General features: G+C 36.8%; 1 protein-coding gene across 3 annotated transcripts in view; it reads right to left on the bottom strand.

The window, feature by feature from the left end:
- wwc1 (WW and C2 domain containing 1) overlaps window positions 1–17,917 on the bottom strand; it is a 55,731-nt gene that overhangs the window by 17,292 nt on the left and 20,522 nt on the right. For all 3 annotated transcript variants that reach the window (XM_067377001.1, XM_067377000.1, XM_067377002.1), the window contains 5 exons: window positions 8,717–8,863; window positions 8,484–8,554; window positions 7,412–7,654; window positions 5,459–5,548; window positions 2,529–3,097 (listed from right to left, as the gene is read on the bottom strand). In XM_067377001.1, coding sequence (XP_067233102.1) covers window positions 2,529–3,097; window positions 5,459–5,548; window positions 7,412–7,654; window positions 8,484–8,554; window positions 8,717–8,863 — 1,120 coding nt within the window. The remainder of the gene's footprint in view (window positions 1–2,528; window positions 3,098–5,458; window positions 5,549–7,411; window positions 7,655–8,483; window positions 8,555–8,716; window positions 8,864–17,917) is intronic.

Genomic DNA, 17,917 nt, shown 5'->3' with positions numbered 1-17,917 from the left:
TTTACATCAAGTAAAAAGTTATAAACATATAAAACATTTTTGAGTTAAAACATATTAATTATTTTCAAATATGTTTTTGATTTTTTTTTATATATTAAAAAAAGAACTGGGATAGGACTCGGGAAGAAATCATGTTCATGGATGTGATTATTAACGTTACTGTAGTATGAAGCATAGCAAGACTGAGTGTTGTGGGAGCTGAATGAGGCTGCTGGAGCGAATGCCCAACACGCCTTAAGCACCCACAGTCGCCGGCGCAGCTTCCACTTTTCCGTTCATGAGTATGAGGTAACATAGCTCTGTTTATCATATTAGCTACATTTGAGTGTGTTGAAAATATTATAATGTTACTCGTGCATTCGCTTGGTGGCTGCTGTGAGACACCTTTTGCACTATGCAGTACGCTAGATCGATTTTAGAAAATCATATTAAATGCTGGATGGCTTGTGTTGATAAATGGCAGGCAACTAATTTTAAAACGTATTGTATGATGGAGAAAATGCTGTATTACTGTAATGCTGTAAAAGCTGCATCTGATTATGCTATGTTAGATACTTCACAAAATAGTGTTTTTCTCTAAGGCATGGTAAAGCATGGTACTCACAAAAAAAAAAGAAAAGAAAATTAGATTTACACAAAATGACTAAATGTGTTGAGCTATATAACAATAATTAGTTTTGTCTATAAATATATCAAAACAGTTGTTCCCTTGTCTATTAAAACATGTAAATATTAAAGCGTCTTTGGTGTTTCCATGGTTTTTACAAAATAAAACCGGAAACCGAGGGTAACGCGGGTATGACGCCATTGACAGGCGACTCCTCGCACATTCCGGAACCTTGGTTAAAATTTCCTCACGCTTTACAAATAGTTGCAACATTTGGGATATTTTAAGTACTCATGTGAACAAAGTATATAACTGCAAAATTCTTACATATTGCACCTTTAAGTGTCTGCATAATATTTGCAGTTGGATGGAGTGGGGCTATATAAAATTGCAAACTAAATCATTCAATCAATCAATAATTTTACTTTTAATGCTTCAAAATCAAGTACTTTTGTACTTTTACTGAAGTAAAACTGAAAAAGAGTACTTAAAGGGGACCTATTATGCCCCATTTTACAAGATATAAAACAAGTCTCTGATGTCCCCAGAGTGTGTATGTGAAGTTTTAGCTCAAAATACCCAACAGATAATTTTTTATAGCATGTTAAAATTTTCACTTTTGGGAGTTGAGCAAAAACACGCCGTTTCAGTGTGTGTCCTTTAAATGCAAATGAGCTGCTGCGCTCGGCCTAAGAGGGCGGAGCTTCAAGAGATGATTCTCCGGTGTCAGGATTCAGTCAAGACGCACTATAATGTCAGAAACTGCGAATATATGTTGCATGGAGATAGAACAGGTACAGTTTAGTTCAATTACGGTTATAACTTATATTGTCTTCTTGTTTTTATCCACTATATTAGTACAAGCCTGTTTACTGATGAGTTTTATGACGTTTATTGTACTTCACACAAAAGATGAAGCGTCCAGTTTCACTCCAGAAAATGACTGTAAGAGCTTAATAAAACAAGTGTGCATTAAAATATTATCCATAAACTTTCTCTCTCCCTTGTATTATTATCAACATACACAGCGAAGTACACAGAAACACTAGTTACAATTAACAGTAAACAAACATGTGAAGACCTTATGCCTTTTTGAGTGGTGCTTAATAAACTGGTAAACTTTATATCTGTAAATCAACTCCGATTATCTGTAATAAAGTGCTCTCACCTTCATTACTGCCATATCCAGTACTACTCTGGAGACCGTAAGCTGGATCATGAACAGTTTACTGATCTATCCTTGAGTAACAACTTTTTAGCACAGCCTCTGTTTTTTATTGTCTCTTTTTATTGACATTCGTTCACAAAGCAGTCCGGTGTGAAATGATTTGCGCAGATATAAACGAATTTCGGTAGAGTTGAGGGAACTTTTGCTTCGAAAACAAAATTAATCTAGCTTGTCTTCAGCGGCTCAGATTTAGGGAGTAAATTGAGAGAGCTATGTGGATTAATCTATCCAGCTACAGAACACCTAAAATGCTTGGGAGACATTCTCGTCAGTGCAGCAATGGCGGACTGTACAACTGTGAACTCGCTCAGGGCGTGTCTGTCAACATTCATGGATGGGGCCTGTGGCTAATATGACGTCACACTGCCAGGGATCTGGAAACGGCTTGTTCTGAGACACTAAGGGTATCTCAAAGATCCATTTGAGGGTTATATTACCTGTGTGAACTTTGTAAATGCACAGTATTATAGTGAAAGTTCGGGGGGCAGGGAGCGCGCGATTTAAAGGGGCCGCAGCCTAAATCGGTGCATAGTTAATGATGCCCCAAAATAGGCAGTTAAAAAAATTTATTAAATTATTTTGAGCTAAAATTTCACAGACACATTCAGGGGACAACTTAGACTTATATTACATCTTGTAAAAACTGGTTCTAGGGCACCTTTAATAAGCAATGAAACAGTTTGAGCCATGTACCTTTTGAAGGCTCTACTGCGGCCATAATGTTGTCTTGTTTGTTGTCACGGTAGACCAGCTGCCCCTGCTGCTGGTCCTCATCTAGCCGGAGCTCCATCAGCCTGGTTTGCAGATCTAAATCCAACTGTGAGGCCGGACCAGAAAAGGCCTCTCCTGACAGGAAGGAAGCATCAGTAACGAGGGGCGAGCAAGGAGGAGAGAGGGAAGACAGTGAGGAACGTGGGGACAGGGAGCTCATGGAGTGAGGGGTCTCCGACAGCCGCAACACTTGGGTTCTCTGGCCCATCCCCGGCCCGCTGCCCACCTGCCTGGATGAGGATGAGACCTCATTCTCATGGATGGTGGTGATGGAGCTGGAGGGCCTGTAGCCAGAGGTGCTTCCCTCCTGCAAAATAGAGTCCAGTTTGTTTTGGAAGTCAGGGTCGCCCAGTTCAGGCTGCTCCAGGTAGATGTCGGTGAAGCTGAGAGAGGAAGTGGAGCCCAAGCTGGAGGTGGCCAGGGATCCTCGGCTGGAAGTCAGTGATCCACGGCTGCTGCCCGAGGAACATGACAGTGTGCTGGCAGACAGACTGGAATTTTGATGTCGATGGAAAGAGACAGTGGGAGGGATGGAAGGAGAGCAGGAAAGTTAATCGAAAAGCAGCTCTGGTTCATGCATATCATCTCACTCTACCCTATTTCAAATCCTGACATCAACTGCATTCTGCTTTAAAGTAAACATGCTAATTAAGGCATGGCAGTCTCACTTGTGAAACACACAAGGGACTGTTCCTTCATGCAACATGCCTTTGATGTGCCTCAACTAGATGCTGAGGATAAATTAGGCATTAGTCATAATAAAAAAGCAAGGGAAAAGCTATTGTTTAAGTTAACAAGAGCGTTCGGTTGCATATTTTTCTAACTTCAAAAGTCTGATTCTTCAGATAGTCTGAGCATTCTTATTGCAAAGTCATTACATCATATATATTGACGCAAAGTTACACAATGATATGCAGCCTCCTCTTCCTACTAATATTCAAAACTGCCAAATAAATAAGTTACATTTACAAGTTACATTTTTGCCTTTTTATCATAACTTTTACACCATCAGGATGTTTTTCAATGGACTAGGGATGCACAATATATCAGTATCATAATCGTTATTGGTCAATTTCCTGTATTTTTACAGTAAGATTTTCTATGTGGGTCATTTAATGCTCACTTAAAGGGATAGTTCACCCAAAAATGAAAATTTCATGTTTATCTGCTTACCCCTAGGGCATCCAAGATGTAGGTGACTTTGTTTCTTCAGCAGAACACAAATGATGATTTTTAACTCCAACCATTGCAGTCTGTTAAAAGGATTAGTCCACTTTGAAATAAAATGTTCCTGATAATTTACTCACCCCCATATCATCCAAGATGTTCATGTCTTTCTTCGGTCAAAAAGAAATTAAGGTTTTTGATGAAAACATTCCAGGAATATTCTCCTGATAGTAGACTTCAATGGTCTCACCAAACGGATGAAGGTCAAAATTATAGTTTCAGTGCTGCTTCAAAGGGCTTTAAACAATACCAGACAAGGAATAAGAGTCTTATCCAGCGAAGCGATCTGTCATTTTCTAAAAAAATACAACTGTATATGCTTTATAAACACAAACGATCGCCTTGCACCTGCTTCCGCTTTCAGTATTCTTCAAAAAGCTATGTCCTACTCCTTCCTTATTCAACTTATGGAACGAACGTGGCGCCAGTTCCGGTTTCTTAGAATAGGAAAGGGTAAGAAATACAGCGTAAGCTTTTTGAAGAATACGGAACGCAAGGTGATCATTTGCGTTTATAAAGCATATACAGTTGTATTTTTTTTAGAAAATGACCGATCGTTTTGCTAGATAAGACCCTTATTCCTCGTCTGGTATCGCTTAAAGCCCTTTGAAGCTGCACTGAAACTGTAATTTTGACCTTCAACCGTGTGGAGTCCATTGAAGTCCACTATAAGGAGAATAATCATGGAATGTTTTCATCAAAAACCTTAATTTCTGTTCGACCGAAGAAAGAAAGACATGAACATCTTGGATTACATGGGGGTGAGTAAATTATCAGGAAAATTTTATTTGAAAGTGGACTAATCCTTTAAACTACGGCAGAGTGCGTACACACCTCACACACCAGAAGCCGTGCGCAAGGCAGTTGGACATAGTGGTATATTAGAGGTAAAAAAAAATGATATAAATATTGTTCAGTTTCTCACACAAACCGATCGTGTCGTGTCTTAGGACATCAATGTGTCGTCACGAGCAGCAGGGTTTAATTTAGATTTGTCTGTGCATGTTTTTTTGACTCTTATAGATTGTGTTCCCATTGCAATGCATTATATGACTGACAGACTGCAATGGTTGGAGTTAAAAAAAATCACCATTTGTGTTCTGCTGAAGAAACAAAGTCACCTACATCTTGGGTGCCCTGGGGGATAAACATCAAATTTTCATTTTTGGGTGAACTATCCCATTAAAAAGATATTTCAACCAAAAATAAAAATTCTGTCATCAACCGTGCATGCTTAATGTGCGAAAACAAACATTGTTGGTTCTTGCAGAAGCTCAATCATGCTTGTGTGGCTTGTGTTTATGAACTTTTTGAAGCTTTAACATTTTTGTTGCATAGACTTCCAATAGATGGACAAAAATGTTTGTGGATAATAATAATAACAAGAATATGAAAAATGTCTTTATTTGTGTTCCAAAGATAAACAAAAGTCTCTCTATCTCTATAATATACATATATATTAGCGCAGTAATGTGACTATAATTATCAGTTTATCAGTATTTGCCAGAATGTATTAACATTGGTGCATCCTGATTAAACAGGTAGAAAAAATAAATATATGTTGTTCATATTATGAGTGTTATCTGTATTGTCCATTTTATTTAAATGTCAGTGTTGGAGGATACCTTTTCAGCTGGGTGTGCAGGGAAGACGCCAACCTCACCGTCTCCTCCAGCTCCTTCACTAGTTTGTTTCTCCTATAGTGCAGCCTTAACCTGAGCAAAGCAACACATAGAACTTGGTGAGTTAGTACTAAAGTATATATATATATATAAATAAATTATTTACAAAATAAGAAGAAATGTAAGAAAAAACTAAATTCAACTCCATTAACTTTCTTAATGTATATATAGTCTTTCTGTGGTTCTTTTAATGAAATGATGTTGGTTTGTTATTCAACAGCAGCACATGAAGAAGGCACCCATTGTGTTCAACCTTTTGTGCAGCTCAGGTTACAGGAAGAGTGCAGACGCCAAGCTAGATGAGGATACAGTATCTAGAGTAGAGAACAAGGACCCTGTTCAAATAACTGAGAGAGAACGAGTGAGAATAAGACCAACAGAAAGAGAGAATGAAGAGTGAGTGAGTCAAGCAAAAAAAGCCTAATTGGTTCTCACCTAGGTAACCTAATCTGAAAACGCAGGTGCCTCTTCTAAGACCCTGTTTACACCTGGTATTAAGATGCATTTTGGTCAATCAGATCACAACGCTAAATACAGGTGTAAATGGGGTGTAAAACATTTTGAGCTTGTCCACTTTCAACAGCTTCCTGAGGTATTCGAAAACGCATTCGACCAGATTGCTTTCGCAGTGTACACGCCCACAAAAGAAGCCTAAATTATGAGAAGCACGCTAGCCAGACGGGATTTAAACTTTGTCAGCTGAAGACCCAAGTTTAGTTTGAAGCTGAATAACGTATTAAGCACAATGTTCTCTCACCATTCTTGATTTCTAACACGCACTCACCGCGTTCGGAGTGGTCTGGTGGCTATCATGTTTTTCTGTCATCGCTTTTGAGTTCAGATATAAATTGCGTGAGCTTATTTGGTCCATTAGATCAAAATATCTGAAAAAGCCCATACATTTACCTGTGCAGAGACCCTCCCCTCAAAGAAATCAGAAATCAGGACAGAAGTGGTTGAAAGTAGACAAAAGAGATGGATTAAAAAACCAGGTGTAAACGGGAATGTGTCTGCCTCATCTACTTGTGATCCGATTGACCAAAATGGATCTTGTGCAAGTGCAAGACTCGCTACAAACCACAAGAGATAAAACTAGTAGACTTTTATGAACCATTTGCATACATTACAACTTCTATCATTTTAGGCCTAAATTTACAAAACCAAATTGTGCCATTATAATGGAAATTAAATGTACAAAGTGACTGCTGTGCTGCTCATTTTGCATAATGCCAAATATCTTTGCGAGTACGGCCTCTGCACATCAAGCCTTAAGTCAACATTTTTAAGTCTAAAAGAGGCTTTCAGAGTTGGTTTTGGTTAATAATTATTGAGTAGGTTTTCCTTGGCGGACACATTGAGAACACAGCTGTAGCGTCCCAGATGGGAGCCCTATCGTGTTTCCCAAATAATGATGCCTTTACCGTTCACACTAGAATGGATTTTTGAGGTAAACTGATCTAACATGCTGTCAGGAAAAAGGAAAAACATTGGGTCAGACGTCCATTCCTGCAGTATATTAAGTGGATTGTGTAGCCTAGTGGTTAAAAAACTAAAGATCAGAACCAAAAGATTTTAGTTTTGAATTCTGCAAAGGGTGATCATCATTCTCACACTTACTGACCAATAATTTTCCATGACGTTTACAATCATTTGCAATGGATGGATAAGGATTGCAAGTATTTATTTATAGCTAAAGAAATGGGGCATACATTAAATTATTTTTTAAATATTTTAATAGAAAATAGAGAATCAATTTCCAAGATAGTGGGAACTTTGAAGGCTTTATTCCTGCATGAACTTAACACGTTCCCATTCTATGGGGCCGTCGTGTAACCAAAGAAATATACCACTGGAACCAAATACATGGAACTCTGCTGGCCCAGTTAACCATCTCACCTCTCGGTCAGTGCTTTGCTCTGGTTGTCCCGTGCAGCTTGCAGGTCCTTCTCGAGTCGTTTCTTTTCAGATTCAATCTTCTCTGCCTCGCTGGGTGCGCGCTTGCATGGCTTTACATACTGCAGTTCCTTTAGCAGCTCTTCCTTCTCGTTGATGAGGATTAAGCGATCTCTCTCCGGGTCCAGAAGGCCCGGCCATGCCTCGCTATCCAGTTTAGCAATCTGGACCTCAATATTTGCAATCCTGATTGTGCAGCAAAGTGAATAAGGCAATGTAAAGAAAGTTAAGTACGTAACTATTGTCAGAGATCAATATAGCAACAGGTTGACATCAAAATCCATTTACAGCCTGATTTGTAGACAATGTTTTGTTTTCAAATTTTAAGTAAATATAAAAGTAAAAATAATTTCAGTGTGCATTTCATTTGCTATACAGTGGGGCCAAAAATCTGAAACCACTACTGACATTTTGCATTTGATTACTTGCACTCAAATAAAAAAAAAAAATATTATTTTTTTAAATTAAAATTGAAAAAGAAAAAAATACACAAACACACAGTAGTCTATGGATTAAAAATAATAACAAATGAATCACAATTTTTTCTATAATTAATTGCGATTAATTGCAAAAGTTTTTAATATATTTTTATATTGCAATAATTTCACATTTAATCTCCAAATTAATGCCGTCACTTTAAGATCTGGTGCTTATGAGAATATTTGACAAAGTGGGCATTTTGGCATACTTTTGTTTGTTTTTGTCTGTTTAAACACAAAAGAGAACTCTATTGTGGCCGGAGCGCTGTGTCTGAAGCAGCTTTCTATTTTTTTATATATATATATATATATATATATATATATATATATATATATATATATATATATATATATATATATATATATATATATATATACCACACACACACACACACACACACACACACAAAGTGTATTGTATTATATCGACCATTAGGACTCCTGCTATCAGTATTAGCATTGCCGATTAAAAATCTTTATTGACCACTAGCTAAAACTAATCATTTAGGAAGAACATTCAGAAGAAAAACAGATACCTTCTTTTTGCCTCCTCATATTTCAGACTCAGTCGTACCTTCTCAGCCAGTTTATTTGAGCTTGATACAAACTAATTCAAAAAGAATCACAATTTAAAAAACAGATACTTCTCTGAAATTATGAAAGATATTTTATTCTACAAAGACTTGCACATTGTGAAACCACTAAAAGACACCATAGACATTCATCATTTACAAGCATGTAAAACCCAGTGCTGAAGGCCGTCTCTCACCTCAGCAGGTATGTCTGTTTGAGACTCGGCATCTGAGTAGAGACGGGGCAGAGAGAGGTTTGAGTTGGCCAGGGACGGATTGCTGGCCCACAGGTCAGACTGAGAGCCATAATCTAACTGGAAATCATCCTTCAGCACAGCCAGTTTCTAAAATAAAAACACAATAACCAGATGTCAGCATGTGATTTTGTCCCAGCATTTCACCTTTAAGTGAGGTCAGAAAATATTTGCTGTTCTCTCACAGATATCGATTGCAGACAGAACATTCAGAACATTTCTGAGATGACAACCGCCAACAGCAGCTTAAGCATAATTCAGATGTCGAGAAAAATGAAGCTACCTGTGTGATTATTAAGTGATGAGTAAAGAGAGGCAGTGAGACTACAGGGAGAAGAGTTTATTTGCAAGAAAGAAACACAAAGCTATGAGTGTGCATGTTACGGGTGAAAACACGCATGACGGAAGAGGTCTGCCAGCTGCAACGGGGGGCATGCATTATTTAACATTGCCCGCCTCTCCATATGCTCGTCGAACAGTGTGAGGAAAAGTTGGAAATAAATAAATAAATAAATAAAAGATGACAAAAGACAGGCAAAACAAGAGGTAATAATACCCAAGGAAAATGGGGTCAAACTTGGGCTCTCTGTGAGCAGAAAAGCTGTTCTCTCCATATGCTACTGGGAACATTTGGGAAGACTGACTCCATCTGCCAAATTTACTCTACCATTCAAAAGTTTGGGGTCAGTTAGTATTATTTTTAAGAAATTAATATCTTCATTGTTACCAATAATTCTATTTCAAATAAATGCTGTTCTTTTGAAAACACTGTATCACACTTTCCACAAAAATATTAAACAGTTCAACTGTTTTCAATATTGACCAAATGTTTCTTTTGCAGCAAATCAGCATATTAGAATGATTTCTGAAGGATCATGTGATACTGAAGACTGGAGTAAAGATGCTGAAAATTCAGAATTTACATTACAGGAATAAATTACACTTTAAAATATATTAAAATTGAAAACAGATCTTTTAAATGATAATATTTCTCAATATTACTGTTTTTACTGTATTTTTTTGAGAAAATAAATGCAGCCTTGGTGAGACAAGCCCCAGACTTTTACAAACCTTTATAAATGCAGGCTTCGTGAGCAAAAGAGACTTATTTCAAAAACATAAAAATTTTAATTATGTGACATGTTTACAACGTAAATAGTAGTAGGGGGGGTCTGGGGGCATGCTACCCCAGGAGAAGGTTTTCATGATTTTAACATATAAACAAAGCATTCTGGTGTATTCTTCAAGAAAATAAATGAAAAAAAAAAAAAAAAAAAAAAACATTTATTGACACAAATTTCACAATTGGATTCGATTTTGATTCAGAAGCTTGCGATTTGATTTCAATTTGATTAACTTCAATTCAATAATAATTAATTTGGGGCCTACCAGGTACAGTACATGGCAAATTTCCTCAAAGAAAAAATAACTCTCAACTAATGCTGTAAACTATACAGGGAACCACAGCTGGTACATCATTATAATTTTAAAGGTTAAAATTAATTGATTTGTAAGCTACTTACATATAATTTACACATAAAAGAGTTTTTATAATAACATTATAATACATTTTTAATGACAATTATGTTTCTACTCGTTTTTAATATTGGCCTAAACATTTAAATGGTGGCCATCATAAAACGGTTATATACATTCAGTATTGAAGCACATGTTAAGTACATGAATATGCAATGGCCTATAGTCACAGTGGATATTAGGGCTGGGTATCGTTCAAAAATTTTCGATACCGAGACGATACCGATACCTTGACTTCGATACCGATACCTGAACGATACCTTTTTCGATACCAATTTTATAAAATCTGTTTTAACAATATTATATTACCTCAAAAAAATATTTGGTTTTATATTTTAACTTTGTTGACTTTTTTCAGACTAAAAGACTCATCTCCTGAGCCACTGAGGGGGAATAAAAAAAGCACAAATTAACAAAATTTACCCAACACAATAAATCAGTGCAACTAGTTTTAACAAAATTTACCCAACACAATAAATCAGTGCAACTAGTTTTAATAAAGTTTAGTTTTCAGTGCAAAAATTCAGTATATGAGGCTCTTTTTAAATCACTCAGCAATTGTTGTTCTTCTTCAAAAAATTAATTATTATTAACAAGATCAAAGTGGAAGAGTGACGCACGTTCGTTACGTCTTATCGTGAGATGAGAGTTCTGTGTCTATTAAAATCAACACAATAATGATTCATCTCTCATCCACCCGCCATTAAATGGAATGTTATTTTTTTATTACTTGGCCCGACCCGCGGATTATCCGCGGTATGGCAGTATCAGGAGGATGCTGATGATACCCCTTTTCCAGCAGAATTGTTCGCGTTCTGGAGCCAGAGCACGTGCTCGTGCAGGCGAACTAGAGCCTGTCACGAACCGGTCGCGTGTTGTAGACTTGAGGGACGAATGCTGTAAAGCTGCTGTGTGTTGTACCTGTCCAGAACTAGTCTAAAAAACATTGCGCGTCCCGCTGTTTCTGCAGGCAGCGCGACACTTCTGGTTTCTGTTAACAGTATCTGTAGTGAACCGGCTGCTCGCATAAACAGCCGTTTCTCACCCGTCCATTCGGAGATAAACTGAAAATGAAACCATTGATTCACTCGCCCTCTCGCACATAGGGTCTCTCTCGCGCGCATAGTTATATATTTAGATATAACTATAAATAATTAACATAGCGCAACGTTACTTGCTCATCAACGAGACAGCGAAAGCATTTCTCCGCCCCTCTCCCCGGCTCCATTCTGAGGTACCGAAATTTGGTACCGAATGACAAGACACCAGGGCCGTACGCAGGGTTTTATATTTACGAGGTCACAAAATGTGTTTTGCTAGGGGGATTCGGGGGCATGCTCCCCCGAGAAAATTTTGATTTCCTTGATGTACATATATGCATTTTAAGACGTTTTAAGGCAAACAAATTGGATAACAATAGCTTTAAAACCATGTCAACAAATACATACATGCATGCACAGTTTTGAGGCAGCTTAATCGCATTTTTGGTAATTCCATGACTTCATTTACCTCAGAATAATGATGGTGCATGCCGGTAGTTTCTTTAGCGCTTTAGTTAAACTATAATGCAGTAATACGCAGCACGCGAGCAATTCTTGAGTTCACGCTTCGAGCACAGTAGGCTATAGCCTAACAGCTGATTGGAGTTTTACTGACATAGCCTGACAACATCTCATCTGACCACAGTTCACTGTTGTTCAAATGAAGCTACATTTTCCGCGCTCGTTTGACTTGCGCCTGGCGCTGAGCCGAAGGTGGAATGCGCGTCTGAAATTGTCCCGTTTGTTGTGGTCGTAAAGAGACATTTCTTTATAAACGCAGCGTTTTACTTGGCGATGTTTTAAAAAATATTTTTATTTTTGGTATTTTTTATGCTCTGTTGGTGGTTTGTGGAGTAGCAACACCTGGGGGGGATTAGAGACGGTAAAAGTGAGTGGGTCCAATGTCATTGGTCTTAAAAAGTGGGTGGGTCTGGTCCCACCCACATACAATGGTTCCGACGCCCATGGAAAATACAGACGACATATGGATTCGGACACGGACCGGGTTCTGTGTTTGGTATTGATCATCACTGCTGGATTTCAGCTTTGACTAATTTGAAATTTAGGGAAAAAATACAGAGGACATGACCTCGGTGTCCTCAATGGTAGATACGGCCATGCAAGACACTTTTCGATACTCGGTAGTATCGAGGCAATTCGATCGGTACCTAAAAAGTATCGAGTTCGGTACCCAGCCCTAGTGGATATATATCAAAATGCTCCTCTCTAAGTTCATTTTTGTAGCTAACTAACAAGTTTTTTGACATTGAACTGCTTTTCTGTGGTAGCCTAAATGTGACATTTTTACAAGCTATTTTATTGGCGCTTTTCCGTGGTTGAAACAATGATTGATCAATTAATGTTACATATGACATGATACGGATTTCAGTAAGTTGTACTGTATATTTCAACATACCTTCGGTATTCATTCATCCTACATTCATTCATGTTTATTTCGTGTTGTAAAGCGGAAGAGATGATCAGTTCACGTGCGCTCTGCCTCTGTTTGAACTGAAGTGCTATAGCAATGTGTCAGTCACACCACAGAGCGCCAAAAAAGATCAGACAGCTCGAGAGACATTTATGGTCTCACTCCAGTCTATGGGAAAGTATCCCATTTTTGATTTATTGTGCCTGCAAACTCACCCTGACACCCCCCACCCCTGAAAAAAAAAGTCTTCGGATCTACACGATTCAAATAAATAATATATTTTGATTCAAAACGGCAAATTTTGCCGAAAAGCGACTAGTTTGCAGGTATGATTATTCAGTTATATATGTATCAGAAAATGCTAAATGGAAAAATTTTTAGTAGTGGTCTCAGACTTTTGGGCCCCAATGTATATGATTAAATACAGTTTTACAATAGCCAACGAGATGTGCACTTAAATAAATTATATTTACTTAATTATTTTATTAATTACTTAGTGAACAGGCTTTAAATGGATTTACAATGTATTAAAATATAAAAAATTTAATTTAAATTGTAATAATTTTTCACACATATTTCTAGGTTAACGTTAAGGCAAGCGGCCATGTAAAGTTGCTACTGCTTGTTTGAGATGATAAGCCATATTTGAGGACGATAAATGATAGGCGAGCATTCGGATGCCCAGCTGTTAATGATCTGTCTGTCACAGACTGCATGACTTTGTCACTTCCTGTGGATTTTTTTCCCCCTGCGACTAAGCGACTAATAAAATTTTGGTCGACTAAGCCTCTTCTCATCAACTAATGGTTAGTCAACTATTAGGGGGCAGCCCTAGCATGTTTGCAATCAAAAAGATGAAATGTTTAGTATAAATTTCAATATCTATCCAGTAAAGAATTGAATAAAATTAGGGTCTATGGACTAAAGCGTGATATAAAATAGGAAGTCTATAAAAAATTTTAAAAAGGGGGTTTTGAATTTTGATGGGGCCTCAAACACATTGCCAATGGGAGGCAAAACACATTGTCTTTACCGGCTTCTTTAAATTTACATTGCTACAATCAACAAGTCCAAATGTATAAATGCACACAAGAAAATTTAAGCCTCCAGTTAAACCTGATTTGTACATTACGGTAAGTGGGTGAAAAACCAAATACATAAGCACATATTTTCTTTAGGCCTACATTCAAAAGCAGTAGGTTAACAAAACATTATGCAAACAAGGAAACTTCTCATTCTGCAACGCTAGCGCAAACACTCAGTGTGAAAACAAACAGGTCCTAACATTTACCCATATCGCATTACATGAATTATCATTATAACCAAATAATCCACTCGCTCATTTTTTCTCTGAATCTCATAACTTTTTATTTTTTCCAGTTTTTCCAGTTGCATTCTATCCTCGTTTAATGTGTGTTTTTGTAGTTGTATAGACAAGCTTACCATCTATAATTCATTTAAACAACATTTTGCTAATTATTATGAATGAATAGTTTTTAGGAACTCAGAGACTACATGGAAAATCTGTACTTTTTAAAAGAAAGTTAAAAATCACAGGACCAAAAAAACAAGCCTTTAAAAGTGGTGAAAAAATGTTATTATACATTCACATACATTTACATCTAAATTCTTCACAAATGTACGTAGGTGTATTGTTGTGATGATCTGACATACATTTTTGTCAAACTCAATTTTAAATTAGATTGAAGTCCCTGTAAAGTCAATTCTGAGAATTGCTTCTAAACAGGTTATAAATGTTACAAATGTATTGCTGAAACACATTACAAAGACTGTGAATTATGTAGTGCTGATTTGTGAAGTTAGAGCGTTAAACAGTTTTTCACTAATTCTGTGTTTAGGATTTTTTTGGGCGGAGCTAAAACAGGGGTTCGATGACGCACTGGAGCCTCCAAGCATGGTACCGCCTCTAACGCTACAGCAGCTCACCCGCTCAATCTTGAGTGTCATTACCGCTAGTTATACAGCCCTTGGCACATTTAGCTAGCAATGCCTTCGTCACGCAAATGCATATTACATGGTTGTTATAATGGTTGTTATAATATACAATATCGGTCTCCTTATTTAAATTTCCTAAAACGATGATATGAAGAAGGGATGGATTAATTTTTTTATAATTAGTAGGTAGTCCACAATAATTGAACTAAATTTTGCAACCCTCTAAAGTGATTCTTTTGTTTATATGCATCAGTATGTTTGACTCATTAGACAAGTAAGTTGAAACGGCAGCTCTCACGAGTGGGTGTGGTTTCAGCACCGACAGCGGACATGCCCCCAGCGTTTGAGAGCAGAGAATACTGCTAATTTTTTAGAGATTTTGATAACTTATTTCAATTACTTGCCGATTTTTTTAATCATTCAAATTTGGCTGGGTGGTTAATAACACATTTTTCTGCGGTGTGATCGTTTAGAACACACACTGTAAAAAATGACCGTGATTTTAACAGTAAAAGACTAAAAATGCTGCGGTGAAAAACTGTCAATTGGTTTATAGAAAGTTTCCGTACTATATACGCTGAATAACTGCAATAGATCTAACGGTACATTTAATGTAATTTTACGGTAAAATATCGTTAAATTCACAGTTTTTGGAAGTGGAAAAAACAATTCATTGTAAAATTTACAGTGAAAAACCGTAAATTGACATTCCCACAATTCCCTGCGTGACACTTCACATTTGATATATTTTCATTGAAATAACTCTGTTTCTTCTTAGTTTTTCTCATTTTTTTCTAATCAGTTATGTACATTAGGGTTTTATGTTACATCTAAAGTTGTTAAATTAATGTTTTTTGCATTTTTAAAATTTCATTCATGTTACCATGATGTGTTTAGTGTGTGTGTGAATGACACTTTGTGCACCTTCTATATGTTAGTGTTGTCCTTCTCAGCTTGTGGAAAATCTGCTTGCGATGAACTTTGATTCATCATGTGACTCTTATCACCATTGTGTTTGGTGACTGTCAGTGTATTATAAAGGTACAAAACAGATATTAGTACTTCATTAGGTTGGCAAATTAACATTATATCAGTTAATGAAATACGTTATTTTACCGTAAATTTAACAATTTTTTTTTACGTTGCTACTGTATTTTTTTACGGTAAAGTTCTGGCAACCACAGCTGCCGGCTTTTTACTGTAAATTTTACTGGGATTTTTTTTTTACAGTGCAGAACACATACTTTACACAGACTTTACAGGGATTTTTAAAATTTGTATGATTTATTTTTATTATTTTATGAAGTGGACCATTGTGATGGCATGTAAAAATAACAAAAAATGCAGTGACAAGTTATCTTTTAAAGATATTAAGGTAGTACATATGTACTACATTCAAAAGTTTGGAGTGGTATGATTTTTTAAATGTTTTGAAAATAAGTATCTTATACACAACAAGGCTGCAATTATTTGATAAAAAAGGATAACAATTTAAACGTTTTATATTTGAAAATATTTTAAAATTTCATTTATTCTGGCGATGGCAAAGCTACATTTTCACATTATCCGTGATAACTTTTTTTTTTTTCAGGAATACTTCATGAATAGAAAGTTCAAAACAGCATTTATTAAAAAAAAAAAAAAAAAAAAATTTTTTTGTAACTTTTGATCAATTTAATTTAATTTAATTTAACTTAATTTAATGAGTCCAAACTTAAAAAGTTTTAAACACAGTTCTGTTTAATATTTTCTTATAATTTTACTTTTTAAGTCTCTTAATAATGAGATAGTTTTATTTGAAAATAATATAAAGATACAAAAAACACATCAACAGCAATGTTAGATATGGAGGGGTGCCACAGAAAGTAATTATTTTGTAAAAATGTGGCATGGTTCACATATATTCACAAATATTCACATACTTTTTTGTGGGAGTATGAGAAAAATAATCGCGCTCAATGACACAGACCAGTTAGGGATGCACCAATACCATTTTTTAAAGACCGAGTACAAGTACAGATACTTTTTTTCCTAGTACTCGCCGATACCTATACCAATGCCTATACATTTTTACATCCACTTAAGCCATAACCGACTGTATTTACCTGAGATACTCCACACGATGGACATTTTGACAACTATGTGTGCATCTGACCATTCAGGCACAAGGAGAACTGATTGCGCTTTGTCTGAGAGAACTGGAATCACGCGCAAGAAAGAGAGAGAGCACGTGAGAGACAGAGAGAGAGAGAGAGAGAGAGAGAGCGAGAGAGAGCACTTCTGGTCTGTGTCATTCAGCGCAATTCTGCCTATCCCGTCTTCACTAATCGATAACGAATTGTGAGTGAAAGCATGCAGTTCACAATGTGTGTGTGTTGTCATCATTAATTTTTAAGTATTTCCACACCTCTGAGGCTGACATAATTTCTGCTGCCGCCGGTGTCTCTGTGCACGGAAAATTCTGTCAGTTACGTCACGTGAGGTATCGGTCTTTGGTATCAGGGGTATTTTTACGAGTACGAGTACAAGTACATGAGCTTGGTATCGGGCCCGATACCGATACTGGTAGCGCCACCTCACTAAAGCCATGCACACACTTAACGATTGTAAGGCCGATTATGAATGTAAATTGATACTTATGACTGATCGCGCTCAAATGCGTCCAGTCAGAGCCAGTTGCGTTCAGTCTGCGATTACAGTTGGTGTTCAAATTCCATGTGCAAGTATATAAATCTGCTTCAGTCGCAGGAAACAATCGTTTCTATGTTGAGCACAGTCTTAGAATGTTTTAGCTAGTCGTTAAATATGTGCACAGCATAAGCCATTCCTATCTGCTCAAACACATTAGCTTATTATGACATTCAGATTGGCTATAATTATGCAGCAAGTAGAGCACTTCACTGCGGTTTTTATTTGGATAGATTGGTTTGCCTACTTCTCTAGTGTGTACTTAGTCATTATGGATTATCGCTGGCTTGACTATTTGTATATGTACACCTGGAACTGAGACAAAAAGTTCTCCGCAATGTGCTAATGATAAAAGAATGCAGGAATGCGTTCCTAGAACACTCTTAAGGTGTAACATTTTGTCCTTTCGTGACCTGGGTGACGTTTAAACGCTTTTTTCAGGTTGTCATTGCTCAGGGAATGTACCGAGAACTGAATTAAGGTTCAAAGAGA

Source organism: Chanodichthys erythropterus, chromosome 22 (genome assembly GCF_024489055.1).
Source record: "Chanodichthys erythropterus isolate Z2021 chromosome 22, ASM2448905v1, whole genome shotgun sequence".
NCBI lineage: Eukaryota > Metazoa > Chordata > Actinopteri > Cypriniformes > Xenocyprididae > Chanodichthys > Chanodichthys erythropterus.
Note: the sequence above shows the minus strand (reverse complement) of the source record. Positions and strands in the feature narration are given on the sequence as shown.